This window comes from Equus asinus, chromosome 8 (genome assembly GCF_041296235.1).
Source record: "Equus asinus isolate D_3611 breed Donkey chromosome 8, EquAss-T2T_v2, whole genome shotgun sequence".
Lineage (NCBI taxonomy): Eukaryota > Metazoa > Chordata > Mammalia > Perissodactyla > Equidae > Equus > Equus asinus.
In genome coordinates, this window is record NC_091797.1 from 45031335 (window position 1) to 45045534 (window position 14200).

Genomic DNA, 14200 nt, shown 5'->3' on the forward strand with positions numbered 1-14200 from the left:
CTGGCTCAGTGCATTATACATGGTAGATACTCAATAAAAATTTGTTGAAAGAAGAAATAATGGGAGAGATAAGCCTGGGTGTTAGTGTTCTAGGAGTCAAATGGGGGAGGGGCTAGGAGAATTTAATTTGAAGTATGCAGACTTTCTTTTAAAGTCTTATTTTCAGTTTTGCACTACATCCTCACCTGCAGCTTTGCCTGAGGCCTCTCAATCCCCAGGGTCCCTCTGACTCAGCATCACCAAAGAACCCCCCTCAGTCTTCTGCTGAGTTGGACTCCAGTAGTTGCCCGGCTGTTAATGTGGGAGGTACTCTAAGGATCAAAATGCTACTTTCACAGATTTCTAACAAATCTGCCTGTTTTCAGTACTGCCCATAACCCAGACATCAGAGATACCTGGTGTCTCAAAGACCTAAATCTTTCTGGGTTCTAGGCAGGGAATTTATCTGTTTCTCATTGGTTTTTCCTCCTGCGGGTTTGGATACAGCTTTCTCTGGTCTGACAAGGCATTTAGCCTTCATCTATCGGCTCTAGAGCTTCCAAAATTGGATTTACATCTCTCAGGGGCTGTTGTCTTTTCTCCCATTCCCTTCATCTTTGAGGGTTTACGCCTTCTTTGTAAAATCCTTTACTGTCATTGGGTGGGGTTTGGAGAAGGAACAGAGACTGACATGTGTTCAGTCAGCATGTTTAACTGTAAGTGGCTTCCTTTAAATTAAAAGTAATGAGATGTAATAGTAGTACGAGTAAACTCTATTTGCTAGGAACCATGCTAAATCTTATGGGCACATTATCTCATTTCATTTCCAAAAATATCTTGCTATCCATCAAGGAGTTTACAGTCAGGTTGAGGAGATATGCCCTAATACATTAAATATCCAAATAGCAACACCCTGGGTTTCTATTGTATCAGTAACCCACTGGAGTTATAGGTGAAGGTGTAAAGCTCCGTGAGTTTCTGGTCCTCTTGACAATTCCATTTCTTAGTGCAAATGCTATCTAGCTATAAGTCCAAAGACCTGGTTGCTTGTTCCTGGCCTTTTCCTGTACTGTGGGCTTACTCCAGCTTCTCTGAACCTCAATCTGCTCATCCATTAAATGGGGGTAATCATTTCTCACCACCAAATGATGCTTTATATGATTGACCCCTTACAACTGTTAACAGATATAGACATCACTAGAAGGTAATAATTACAGACCAGAGAGATTAGGATAAACTGTATGCAACACATGTTGGTTTGGAGTGCCATCAGAACTAATGACACACCGTCATGTAAAGGTCTGGTTCAGCTGGGAAGAGTTGGAGGCCGATGCAACAGCTACTTTTGTTAAGTGTTATTCTTCAGCTCTTTCAACAGCCTTAGAAACTTTAAGGGAAAAAATATCTTTGATATTTAATATTTTCCATTGAAAACTGTCCATATATTTTTTCATCACTGGTGAGAAAAGCAAGAGAGTCTATTCTTGTTCACTTTAGCACAACCTGAGTTTTTGTAGACTCTAATTTCTGGTGAGTATATACGTGTGCTTTAAAGGCACATTAATTATAATTAGTCTGTAAGGCTAAATTATATTGTAAAGCCACTTCAAACTCTCTAAGTCTCCATTTTCTCATTTGTAAAGAGGTGATAATAACAGCTATTTCATAAAATGATATTTAGAATTAAATGGAAAAAAATCTGATAAATGAAGGCCTCAGCACAATGCCTGGCATATAATCAAGGCTAAAGCAAGTTTATTACATATTCCAATATAATGGTAATATTATCAATGACATTATCTGACAATATTGATCCCTGCCAGGTGACTGGTCAGAGTCCTATTACAGATTGTCTATACTGTGGTTATCTCACTATTAAAATAATAATAATAAAAAAGTTGAAACATACGCAGTCCCTCCAGGTCTCTGGGGTTCTTAGGCTTAATTAGCTGCTCACATTTAAGACACAATTGAAGTGTCTTCTCCATGAGACTATTTCTACTCCTCTTATTTGGTAAAATTGTCCATTTCTTCCTTTGGTCTCTGTTCTACACTGTATGGACAGATATAAAACATTCCTGCCCATTCTCTTTCCATGTCTTACCCCCTTTGTTCTAACTGTAGGCACTACGAGGGTAGTTATCTATATGTCTCCTGCTTACTAATTGTTTGGGGGAGTGAATGGATCAACCCACGTGAGTTTCTTGTCTATGTGACAATTTAATTTTCTTTATGAAGAGTACAGACTCCAAAAGTCCTGGTAGCCAGCCCCCCTGTATTTGACTGCTCTGGGCCCTTATTCCAGTCTTACAGCTTCTCAATACTGTTGTCGTCAGTTGTGGGTAATAATCATTTCTGTTCATCAAAAGACTGTATATGAATGAGTTTTGAAATCTACCGAGTAATACAATGTCAACCCAAAGTTAATTGATGACTTAGCCAGGAAGCCAGGAGCGTCAGCTGTCCCACCAAAGACAGTTTTAATTTGGAGTGTCATCTAGTGCCTTTTGGCACAAACAGCATCCTACATTATAAGTGCCCTTGGCTGAGCAGGGAAGTGTTGAGGCCAAAGCAAATCTATTTCTTAAACTGTTATCCTTCAGCAATTCAACTAGCTTTGGAAAATTTAAAGGTTAAAAAAATAGTCTTTATATTTAATTCTTTACCTAAAACTCTTTCAAATTACTACTTAGCAATTGAGTGTTTTAACTTAATTAATTGATTAATTTATTTATGTTTAGTGTTTCACAGATGAGAAGACAATGGTGGAGGGGTCTCTTCTGTTGGACTTTAATGCAACCTACACTTCAGCAAATCTACTTTTGGGTGTGTGTGTGTTACAGTCAACGTGCTGGGTTGATCTTAGACACATTGCAAAGTCACAAGTGCCTTAAATCATTTTATCCTTATCAGCACATAGCGTTTACTAAATTTATTATTACTAATATTATCATCATAATTAATATACCTTAACCAGGAATTTCATACTTTTCTTCCCTATTAGGCAAGAGCTAGTTCCAGTGTTACTGTCTTTGCACAATGGTGTTTTCTTCTGTCATGTTCGTTCCTACTTGGTCGTTTTACTTTAAAAATTAAAAAAAAGTAATTTAGTATTTTAAAAGTTGCCCTTGGAAGACTCTGTCTAACCTGAATCCACAAGTGAAAATCAACCGTTTCCTCCTTTCATGTCTACTCTGACCTCTTTCTCATAGCCACTGTTCCCTACCTTTTCCTAGGTCCCCATTCTACAACCCCCCCCCCCCCCCGCCCCCCACCATGAGGGTCGAGCCTGCCTTATTTAGTTTCTTATTCCCTGAACCCAGCACTGTGCTGGGCTTATCGAAGGCGCTGATTAATTGTTTGTGGAATGAGTGAATTATCCAGCATGATTTTCTAGACCACTTAGACAAGACTCCAAGCCACGTCATTTGTTCCTGCCGTGTTCTTGCCTGCGTGTGGACTTACTACAGTGTTAGGGATTCCCCATGGCCTCAGGATCATCATCTGTCAAATGGGGATAATAATTTCTGTCCACCAAAACAGAGGGAAAACTGTTAGGTGTGCAACTAGAGGTTAATAATTGCACAAAGGCCTGGAGATATTGCAACATACCAGCCTCTGAAATAAGCGTCGGTTGGTTCAGAGCGTCATCTAGTGTTCATCAGAACAAACAGCAGGATGTATTGAAATCCCTTTGAGAACGTATTTGCAGGGGTGAAAACGCTTTCTACCTAAAAGTCACTAACCAGATTAGTAAGCAATTAATAGGTGGCGTGTATTTTAATTTTATGCACTTTATAGATAAAAAACAAAAGTATTATCTTCTTCGACTTTGGTTCAATTAGTATTTTAACGTGTGTGTGTGTGTAGGGGGGAGGTTACGTGAATTGTAATCAATCTGCAGGACTGTCCTAGGAGAAATCTGAGTTCTCAATTTCCATTGCCTTATTGGTGAAGTGATAATGACTGTAATGGTAGTTATAGGACGGTGGTGAAGGCGGAATGAAAACAGTGCATATAGTGCCTGGTGCACGGGAAATGTTCAGTTAACTGTTATCGTCATTAGCATTATTGACACTCTTAAACCAACAGTGGTAGAATTGTGCCATGTTGTGGTTATAAGACTATATTTATAATTTTAAAAATAATGTTTATTGTATATATAAAATATTGTACTTACAATGTAGCAGGTACTGCTCTAAGAACTATATCAATATTAACTCAACAATTCTCATAACTTATGAGATAGGTCCTAGTATTGCTACTTTATGGATGAGAAATCTGAGGCACAGAGAAGTTAATTAACTTGTCCAATGGCAAAACTGAATTTGAACCCAGGAATTCCAGCTTCTGAGCCTCCTTTTGGTAAATATACTATGCCATCTCTGTATTGTTCCTGGATTATTTTATAAAAGTAAGAGGAAAGCATAAGTGCTACTAACCATGAAAAGTATAAGAAATCTACATAGTTATGGAAACATTGCTGCAAATCCTTAAGTAAGCTAACAGAATGAGAATTTGGTCCCAATCAGAAGTTTTGTTTAATTTAGGCAAGTTTAAGTGAGTCAGTAGTACAAACTGCAGGGTGATGGAGAACCTTAGTCCCTTTTACATATTGGCAACACACAGCTCTCCCTGACAGCCGCACCTGCCTGCCATTGAAAGTATGTACACACCTGGGATGCAGGAGGCAGGACTGGGTAACTGTGTGAGTGTCATCATAATCTTCTCCCATTGAGTTTTGGGTAAGGAGTGAGCTCCAAGAACAGCAATGGGGGGTAGATTCTGAGGGACAGTGATGGTCTTGAGTTATGTGCTCACTTATCACTCCCCAACACACACACACACACACACACAATTGCATGCATGCACACACATGCTCATGCATACCACATACACACACACATCTCTGTTCTATGATGGTTCAGTTTCATCTCTTGCTAGAATCTCTTCTTGAAGTCTTCCTTGGTATAATATGTAGGTCCCATGACCTTTCAGAGCCTGCCAGGGAAAGTGCACATAATTGGAAAGAGTGAGCCAGCTTGTTGGACCTGGTCTACTCTCACCCACTCCTCCAAATCAAGGAGAATACCAGCTTTCTCAGGGTTACCCCAAAACAGGAGGACCCCATAGTGAAAGGATCTCATGGGAATAAACCTCCAAGAAGAGACTATTGTGTGCTCAGCCCAATCCCAGGAACTATATGTACGTTATGTAATTGAATTCTCACTATATCCCTGGGGAGAGTTGTTAGCCCTAAGTTACAGAGGAGGAAATGAAAGCTGGGAAAGGCTGAGAACTCGGCAAGGTCAGCCAGCTTGTGAATGGAGGAACTGGTATTGAGAACAAGAGTGCTCGCTCCCAGGCTGCTGTCTTCCCCTTCTTCTGCACTCTCAGCTCAGCTGCCTTCTCTACCTGCAGCCAGCTGGACAGGTGTCAGATTAGCCTGGGGCTGTCAGGATTTTGAATGGGCTAGGGAATGAGGAACTTTTTTGAGTTCTCCTTCCATCATTTATATACATATAATACGTGATGTTAGATAATATTATATACTAAAGATTTTATATACAAATCTAAGGTATATAATATAAGTAAATTATATGCTATATGTTAATTATATGTAATTATAAAGCAATATAATTTTACAATATTTAATAAATAATATAAAATTAAATATAAATTATTAAATGTAATACTGTTTTAACTTCCAAAGTAGTAAATACCTATATGTATGTAATCTACATTAACGAAAATTTTTGAGGGCCCTAGTAGTTTTTAGAAATGTAAAGGAGTCCTGAAATCTAAACATTTGAGAACCACTGTTCTCTGATGTTTTATTTTCCTAACTGAATTGATGAATACTTAAAGGCAAAGGTTGAACCAGCATATTAACTTCTTCTTCTTCTTTTCTTTTGCTGAGGAAGATTTGCCCTGAGGTAACATCCACTGCTAGTCTTCCTCTTTTTGTATGTGAGCCTCTGCCACAGCATGGCCACTGACAGACAAGTGGCATAGGTCTGCAACGAGGAACCAAACCCGAGTCGCTGAAGTGGAGCACACTGAACTTAACCACTAGGCCATAGAGGCTGGGCCAATATTTTTAATTTTTATTCTTTGTTCTCTCACTGGTTTATGCCTGTTCTATCAGATTTATCACACTGTATGATAATTGTGCTTGTCTGTGTCAGTCCCACCAGGTATCATTCTTTGAGAGGAGACACTTTGCTTGGCTGATCTTTGTTTTTATCTCATCTGGTATCTTTTGCCTAACAAGTACTCAGTAGGTGTGAAAAGCTCATGCATGGCATAGTGATGGACTAGGAATGAAAAAGCAATATATGTCTAATAAATCTATTGAGACTTGTATGCCCACGTTTCCTCCAAAATAGTCATTGTGTAAGGCTATATACTTATTCTGAGTAAGGCTATTGGCTAATCCATATTTACATCTTGTGCTTTACAACTGCCTTCGTTAGAGGCCTAGACTAGGAAGCTGCAAAAATGTATATATATTCTCACTATTGATAAATCCTTTTGGGGGTAGGTTTGACTTTTGAAACAGTTTAAAGTCATTTGAAAACAAGCTTGAAGGATAAGGTGGCTATTAAGGATCTAGTTTCCTGAGTCACTTACATGGTTCTAAAAGCAATCCCAGAATGTGAAGTAAATATGTTTTGCAATGTACTGTTCCTTTTGTAATACTCTCTATGTATTTATTAAGCTCCTTACTATGCGCTTTACTACTATTCTCTGTTGGTTTCTCCAATGTATTCTGAGGGTGTGTCAGGGAATAAAGATACAGAAACTTTGGTCTCAGCTCTTGAGGTGCCCATAGGCTAGTGGGGGAAATATTCTGTCTCAAGTCTAATTGCCTAATTGCTGGCCATTTACCTGCAAAGATTGAAAAAAGAACAGAAAAGTTGCTCTGGGTTATTTGTAAAAATGGTTTGTGAAGCTGAAGCAAGAAAACAGACTGGAGGGCCTGCAATCTCATTTACGCTGCTAATCTCTTGAAATTCTATCCTGCATATGTTTTCTCAGGCTGCCCTATGTTGTCAGTCTCCTAGTGGACCAAAGCCCCAGCACTTATTCTATTTGACAGGCACTCCAGTGGAGTGGCTGCTATTATTAGCCTCGTCCCCTGGTGAGTCAGGAAAAGGAAAGTTTTAATCACTCCCCGTTAGGGCCTGCAACAAGGTTTATTAATATTAGGTTAACTACCTCCAAAAGCAAACAGAACCCTATTCTGGCATGGTAGAAGGAGGAAATGAAAGAAAAATCAACTGTCAGCCCCTGATCCATACACCCGTCCCAATAACTCCTCTCACTCTCCTTTGAGTGTGTCTTGCTGTTCCAGTCTCTCTCTCTCCAGCTCCACTTGGACTTGAGATTCTGGTCTGCATATTTAACTTTGCCCACCAGCTTTCCAGACCTGAAGAACATGAAACAGAAACAGCCAACCGTAATATTCAGGATATGTGTAAATAGAAGAATACACAATTTATTGCATTGCAATATTTAACTGTCCTCAATTTTTTTTTTTTTCGCTGCAGAAGACTGGCCCTGAGCTAACATCTGTGCCTATCTTCCTCTATTTTGTATGTGGGATGCCTGTCACAGCATGGCTTGATAAGCAGTGTGTAGGTCCACACCTGGATCCAGACCTGCAAACCCAGGCCACCAAAGCAGAGTGTGTGAACTTAACCACTATGCCAGCCCCTGAGCCAGCCACTTTCCTCAATTTAATTGATGGCTATTTTGAGGCCATCAATTTTAAGTGGGAAGACCACACTGATAATCTGAATTTTCCCTTGGACCTAATTTTAACCGGCCTTTTTCTTTTTACTTTTTTCAATGTGACTACTAGAAAACTTAAAATATCGTACACGGCTCACATTCTATTTTATTGCACAGCACAGTCCTAGAGTATCAGATGACTCACAAGTGGACATAGACAATTTTCTAATACAGCTTGGAAAGACATGAAGAAATATTTTCGCCTTGTTTTTAAGTTTTGGATAACTTTTCTCAACACAAGTCACAGAGATCTGGAGAAGGGTTACTTGTTTCTCTGCCTTCTGGCCTCCACCATGTGGCCAGGAGGTTGGGAACAAGGCTAGGGGACTGGTGTCTTAATGATTTGAGATCTGGACTTTAGATTTGCTTGTAGAGAGATGCGATTTGATTGAGTCAACCTGAGTGATCCCATTAGAGAACCGAATCACAGTAAGCAAATTTACATGTTGCTGATTTATAAATCAGGACACCAATTTCTTGTGAAGGGAGGTCCAGTGACCTAGTACTCAAGACCCCACACAGCTATTTTCCTCGTGGTTACACACTCTTAACTGGGTTTCAGATCAGGAGCGGGCTCATCATACATAGAATCAGAGCGAAGTGGCAAGTTCTTGTTTTATTTTTTTACCAAAATATACTAGTATGATGAAGGTGCTTTAGTTTTTCACACACTTTCAATACTTTCTGACAATTCCTGTAGTCAGTTCATACTGACAGATGGCAGGTTTACAGCAGTTTTCTGTGGCTGCTAATTCATCTATCACTAATCTTATTAGGCTGTTAATTCCCCGAGGACGTGATCAGTAGTAGACACAGTTTACAAATGTTGAGTGAATGTTATTCAATGAAACCATGGGGCAATCCTTAGTCTAAAAAAGATGCCTCATTTTTCATTCATCACTGAACTTAATTTGCATAACCCCTTTTGACTGTTACAATCTAAGGCTGGCATCTTTAATACATATTTTTATGTAGATGTATATTTGAATGGAAATTCATGGCAACTTGTAATAATTCTTTTGTCCCTAAATACAAATGTATAATTATATTAAATATATAAGCAGAAATTTTACTTAGCCTTTTCTTTCTCAAAGAAAAAAAAAAAAGCAATGCTTGGAAGCAAAGGATGAAACATGAAGTAGCAAGCCTTACAGTAACGCAAACTTTAGAATAGAATGCATACGGCCAATTCAGAGGGGATAACAGTGAGCACATCAACAAAAACTGGTATAATAGTTTATATGTTCTAGTACTTTTCCTCTACTTCTGTTTAAAATTTTGCCGTATAAGTTTTTCTATTTCAAATCTATAATTCATCTTATAAGGCAAAAGTGTATCTTATTAAAGTCAGCTGCTTTATTTCTGTCTATATCTTTGAGCTCCCAGTTAGAGAGTGGCCTTCTATATCATGATATGGTTTAGATGTCGTTACTGGAAGCAACCTAGAATTTTCATGTGCTGAAATGCATCTCTTTATCGCAGCCTACAAAAGTAAATAAATAAATAAATACGTGTTTTCTTTGAAAACAGGTCATCTCAATGTCTCTGGCTGCCAAGTCTATTGGGGGTCCTTTGCAGGCTTAGGGGGTCTTCCTTCCTCCCTCATTATCCCTATTCTTATTATCCCAGACCCCCTGCCTTGCACAACTCAGAAGGGAACCTGAGAGCTTTTTAAAAACAGCCCAATTTCTCGCCTTTGGAGAAGTGAAAAGAGTGCCCCGCCCCCATCTATGAAAAGAGGGATTTGTCAAAGAGTTTCAGTGTTTTCAAATCAAAGATTTAAGTCTCTAACCCCCCCATCCTCCAGGACCCCCCCAAGGCTTCGGAACCCTCTCCCATCCCGCCCTAACTGCTTTGGACTGGCCCGGGAATCCTTGTCCCAGTCCACAGTTCCTGTGGGTCTGTACGCAGAATTCACACAGGACCTGTGTTACTTCCCTTGCGAAGAAACAGAATTATCGTGAAAATTTAGGTGGAAACCATTTCGTTTTTGTCCCGAAAAGAAGGGAAGGATGTGCCTAACCACCCGTGAGAAAAAGAACTTTCAGGGGCAAAGGAGCGAACAGGTAATTTAGAAGAAAAACAGAAAGTGGTCTCCGACTGCCCTGGACTTCCCTCGGAGTTGGGGGAATTGGGGACGCCTGGACGCGTTGTCTTTGGGGTTGCAGAAAAAATAAATGGAGGGCACGAAGCCTGAGGCTTCTCGGATCCTTTCCCGACCAAGCCCGGGTGATTTAGTGAGGGGCATTTTAATATTTTGCCCCTTTTGTGCAGTGGAACAAACACAACTTAGGCGCACCGCGAAGGTTCAGAGCCTGCCAGCCAGGCGGGCGACCGGAGCACCAATCAGCGCGCGCCTGCGCTCTATATATACGGCGGCCGGGCCCAGGCGCAGCTCCATCGGTGCTTTGTCACTGGTACCCGAACCTTAGGTGTTCAGCATGTCAGAGACTGCTCCCGCCGCTCCTGCCGCCGCTCCTCCTGCGGAGAAGGCCCCGGTGAAGAAGAAGGCAACCAAGAAGCCTGCGGGGGCGCGCCGCAAGGCGTCCGGGCCCCCGGTGTCCGAGCTCATCACCAAAGCTGTCGCCGCGTCCAAGGAGCGCAGCGGCGTGTCTCTCGCTGCGCTCAAGAAGGCGTTGGCGGCTGCTGGCTACGATGTGGAGAAAAACAACAGTCGGATCAAGTTGGGACTTAAGAGCCTGGTGAGCAAGGGTACTCTGGTGCAGACCAAGGGCACCGGCGCCTCGGGCTCTTTCAAGCTCAACAAGAAGGCGGCGAGCGGCGAAGCTAAGCCCAAAGCTAAGAAGACGAGCGCGGCCAAGCCTAAGAAGCCTGCGGGAGCGGCTAAGAAGCCCAAGAAGGCCACGGGAGCGGCCACCCCGAAGAAGAGCGCCAAGAAGACCCCGAAGAAGGCGAAGAAGCCGGCGGCAGCTGCTGTGACCAAGAAAGTGGCTAAGAGTCCAAAGAAAGCCAAGACTGCCAAGCCCAAGAAGGCCGCCAAGAGCGCACCTAAGGCTGTGAAGCCCAAGGCTGCCAAGCCTAAGGTTGCCAAGCCCAAGAAGGCTGCACCCAAGAAGAAGTAGGTCGAACGTCTGCTTCTACAACCCAAAAAGGCTCTTTTCAGAGCCACCACAGGTCTCAAAAAAAGAGCTGAACATTCTTTCCCTACTTGTTTTTTTGTTCCCTTTAAACTCTCCTAAAGTAAGCTTGCGCGGGAGTGGTTTGGAGTTGGAGACGGGTTAGGAGTTGGAGATGGGTGAGAAGTTCGGAAGGGTGGTTGCTGTAAGGGTGTTTGGCTGGGACCCACCCTTCTGGCTTGTCCTTTGCCCTTCGGTGCTCTTGGTCAGCGGCCTGGTCAGCTGTTTGGAGACGTCCGCGGGCAGCTGGTGTATTTCAGATCACCAGCCCCGCCTCACGCCTTTCAACAGCAAAAACGACGAGTGACACTAGCCAGTTACTTGGTCTTCCGGAGTATCCGGATTGGGCTGAAAAGTTATTCAAAAGTCCCGCCCTACTCTCGGGTTGGCCCTCTCCTGCAGCCCATGATTTTAATACTGCATTTAATTGGATAGTGGTCGGCCTGCTGTTTGTTCTGTTTGTTTTGCTTCTGTTGGGTTGAGTTTGCTCTTTTCGCCGAATATGAAAATGTATCTGGCATTTGAGACACTTTCCGTGTTTTCGAAAGTCAAGATAGGGTCTCCTGGGGGCGTTGGTAGCACCCATCCCTTGGAGGAGGATGGGTGCAGGCGCCTTTGCCCCGCATTCTTCTGTTAGTCTCCAGTTTGCCGTGGCAACAAGGGAACGCGTTTGAAAAACAACTACAGCGGCCACAACGACCCTCTCACCCAGGGCATGGCTGGATCAGGAATGTTTCTGTTCCTCGTTTCGTGTAACTTTCGACAAAGGTGTGATGGATGGATTCGGGAGCATCAAAAATAACTTTTTGTCGGCCATTTTGTCCTGGCAGGCCGGTCACCGATCCTCATTTTAGACAGACTTCAGCATTTAAAAATGGAAGATGCTTTAAACACATTTTTGCGCAGTTCAAATGTTTCTACGCGAAGGAGAAAAAAAAATATTGGGAAACTATTGGAAATGTGTATGTGGGTGGGGGTGATGTCTCCAATAAAGGGCTGTAGTTTTCATTAACAGTATCATCTGTGGATTCTTTCATATTCACGGCGTTTCTCCTGGATAAAGTCCAGCATCCTGTTTTTATTTTGGTGGACACGTTTTCTGGAGACAACTTACAGGGACGGGCTTCTGGAGACCTGCAGCGCTGTTTTTCGCCCATTGCCACAATGAGGAATCTACCCTGAGTTAATTCCCGTATTAGTAGTAGTAACCACGGAGTTTATCCCGCCCTGTCCCGCCCTGCTCCTCCCCTCCCAACTGAATTGAGATATTTTAATCTTCATTTTCTTTATGATCATGAATAGAAACTCCTTCCCTTCTTTGAGAGTGCAACACAACCCGGAAGAAAGACAATTTTCCCGTGGTTTCTTCCAGTAATTTTGTGTCGTTAATTTTACATTTATAATAATGGAGCCGTCTGATTTTGGTGTAATGTTTAATATATGGATAATTTTTTCCCCCACGACCGTTTATAAACTCTTCCATTTCTGCCTCCCCTCTCCACCCAACCCCTATTTGAGATGCCACGCTTATCAGAGGCTAAATTCCATGCATAAGTGGACTAATTCTTTGTTTTCTAGTTTGTTCCTTTGCTCTTTCTGGCCATTCCTAAGGTGGGATCACATTGCTTTAAGTATTGCTCATGGCGCTATCTTCAATGCTAAGGAAAATACTGAGCTACAGTAGGTCACGGTAGGTCACTCAAATAACGACTGAATGTTTAATAAACTGAGATGTTATAAGATGACTTTAACAGCTGATAGAGCTAATTCCTTCTCATTACCCTTCTTTTTCAGAAGATTATCCTTCTTTTCCCTGGTTATTCTATTGCTTGTTTGATTATTTTGTTTTTCCACATGTACTTTAAGATTCTCCCCCTTCACCTTTCGATTACACATGAAAAAACCTCAACATCCTATTGTTAGTTTTACTGGGATTGTGCTAAATTTATAAATTAATCTGAGAAGAGTTTTCCTATTTGAGAACATTTTATGTTTTTCCATTTGCTCAAATATTTTGTACCTGTGGAAAATGTTTTAAATTTTCTCCAAATACAGCTTCGCATTTATTACTTTTATTCCCAGATATTTTATCTTCTTTGTTGCTGTTGGAAATAGCAACCTATGAAATTTTAAATTCTTCGGGGGCCAGCATTCCATAAAGTGCACATTAAACATGCTTGGTTATTGAAGGGATCTATGCAAGAGGGAATTAACCATCTCTAGAACAGTTCTGTCCATAGCCACAATAAATAAGGGAAAAAGAAACGGGTGAAATAAATTTTAATAATATAATTTATTTAACTCAATATATTGGGGCCGGCCCGGTGGGGCAGCAATTAAGTTCACACGTTCCACTTCTTGGCGGCCCAGGGTTCACCGGTTCAGATTCAGGGTGCGGACATGGCACCACTTGGCAAAAGCCATGCTGTGGTAGGCATCCCACGTATAAGTAGAGGAAGACGGGCATGGATGTTAGCTCAGGACCAGTCTTCCTCAGCAAAAAGAGGAGGATTGGCAAGCAGTTAGCTCAGGTCTAATCTTCCTCAAAAAGATATATACATAATTTATTTAACCCAATATATCCAAAATATTATTATTCAACATAAAATCAATGTAAAAATATTTATGAGATATTTTACATTCTTTTTTGTTTCTCATGCTGTCTTTGGAATGTCTGCATCTTACTCATACAGCACATCTCAGATCAGAGTAACCCATTTCAAGAGCTCAGTTAACCACGTGTGGCTCATGGCCACAATATGGACAAAGAAACTCTAGAATGCTCTCTATTCTGAGATATCCTGGTCTTCTCTAACCTTATCTTAGGTTTAAAGCTTGAATGCCAGTATGTCTTATTGTATACTGTCCTCTGTGGACTAAAATTTGGGCGAGGAAGAGAGCCTGACCTTAAAAGATGGTTGATTGGTCCAGAGGCCATTGGACCAATTTGAACTAATCAAAAATTTTCTGTGCAAAAACTGGAATTGAGTTATAGAAACTGAGGTTACCTGATGACAGGGGCTGGGAGCCCCCATGTTAGACACTATGTAGGAGAAATCAAGAGATCTGGTGGATAAAAATGAGCAGAATGGAGCCAAAGTGCAGAGAAAAACAGAGATGAGGTGAACAGATCTGCAATGTTTGGGTTTCTGACAACTCCTGAGTTCCTAGTTCTTTGAGTCATCTGAACTGCCACTGGCACCACCTCACTTAGCTCAGGTTGGGTCAAATTGCAGCAGCCAGGAAACCTAATTAAGACACTCCAAATACAATCACAGTTAGGGCTT

The 14200-nt window shown here is 41.5% G+C and overlaps 1 protein-coding gene across 1 annotated transcript; it reads left to right on the forward strand.

Moving 5' to 3' along the window:
- Positions 1-10153: 10153 nt before the first annotated feature.
- Positions 10154-11925, forward strand: H1-2 (H1.2 linker histone, cluster member). The gene has a single exon (XM_014851551.3). The coding sequence runs from the start codon at positions 10218-10220 to the stop codon at positions 10857-10859; it is 642 nt and encodes a 213-aa protein (XP_014707037.1). The 5' UTR covers positions 10154-10217; the 3' UTR covers positions 10860-11925.
- The last annotated feature ends 2275 nt before the right edge of the window (positions 11926-14200 follow it).

Excerpts from the sequence above, each read along its gene's own strand:
- H1-2 (XM_014851551.3), top strand. The coding sequence starts at position 10,218 with ATGTCAGAGACTGCTCCCGCCGCTCCTGCCGCCGCTCCTCCTGCGGAG.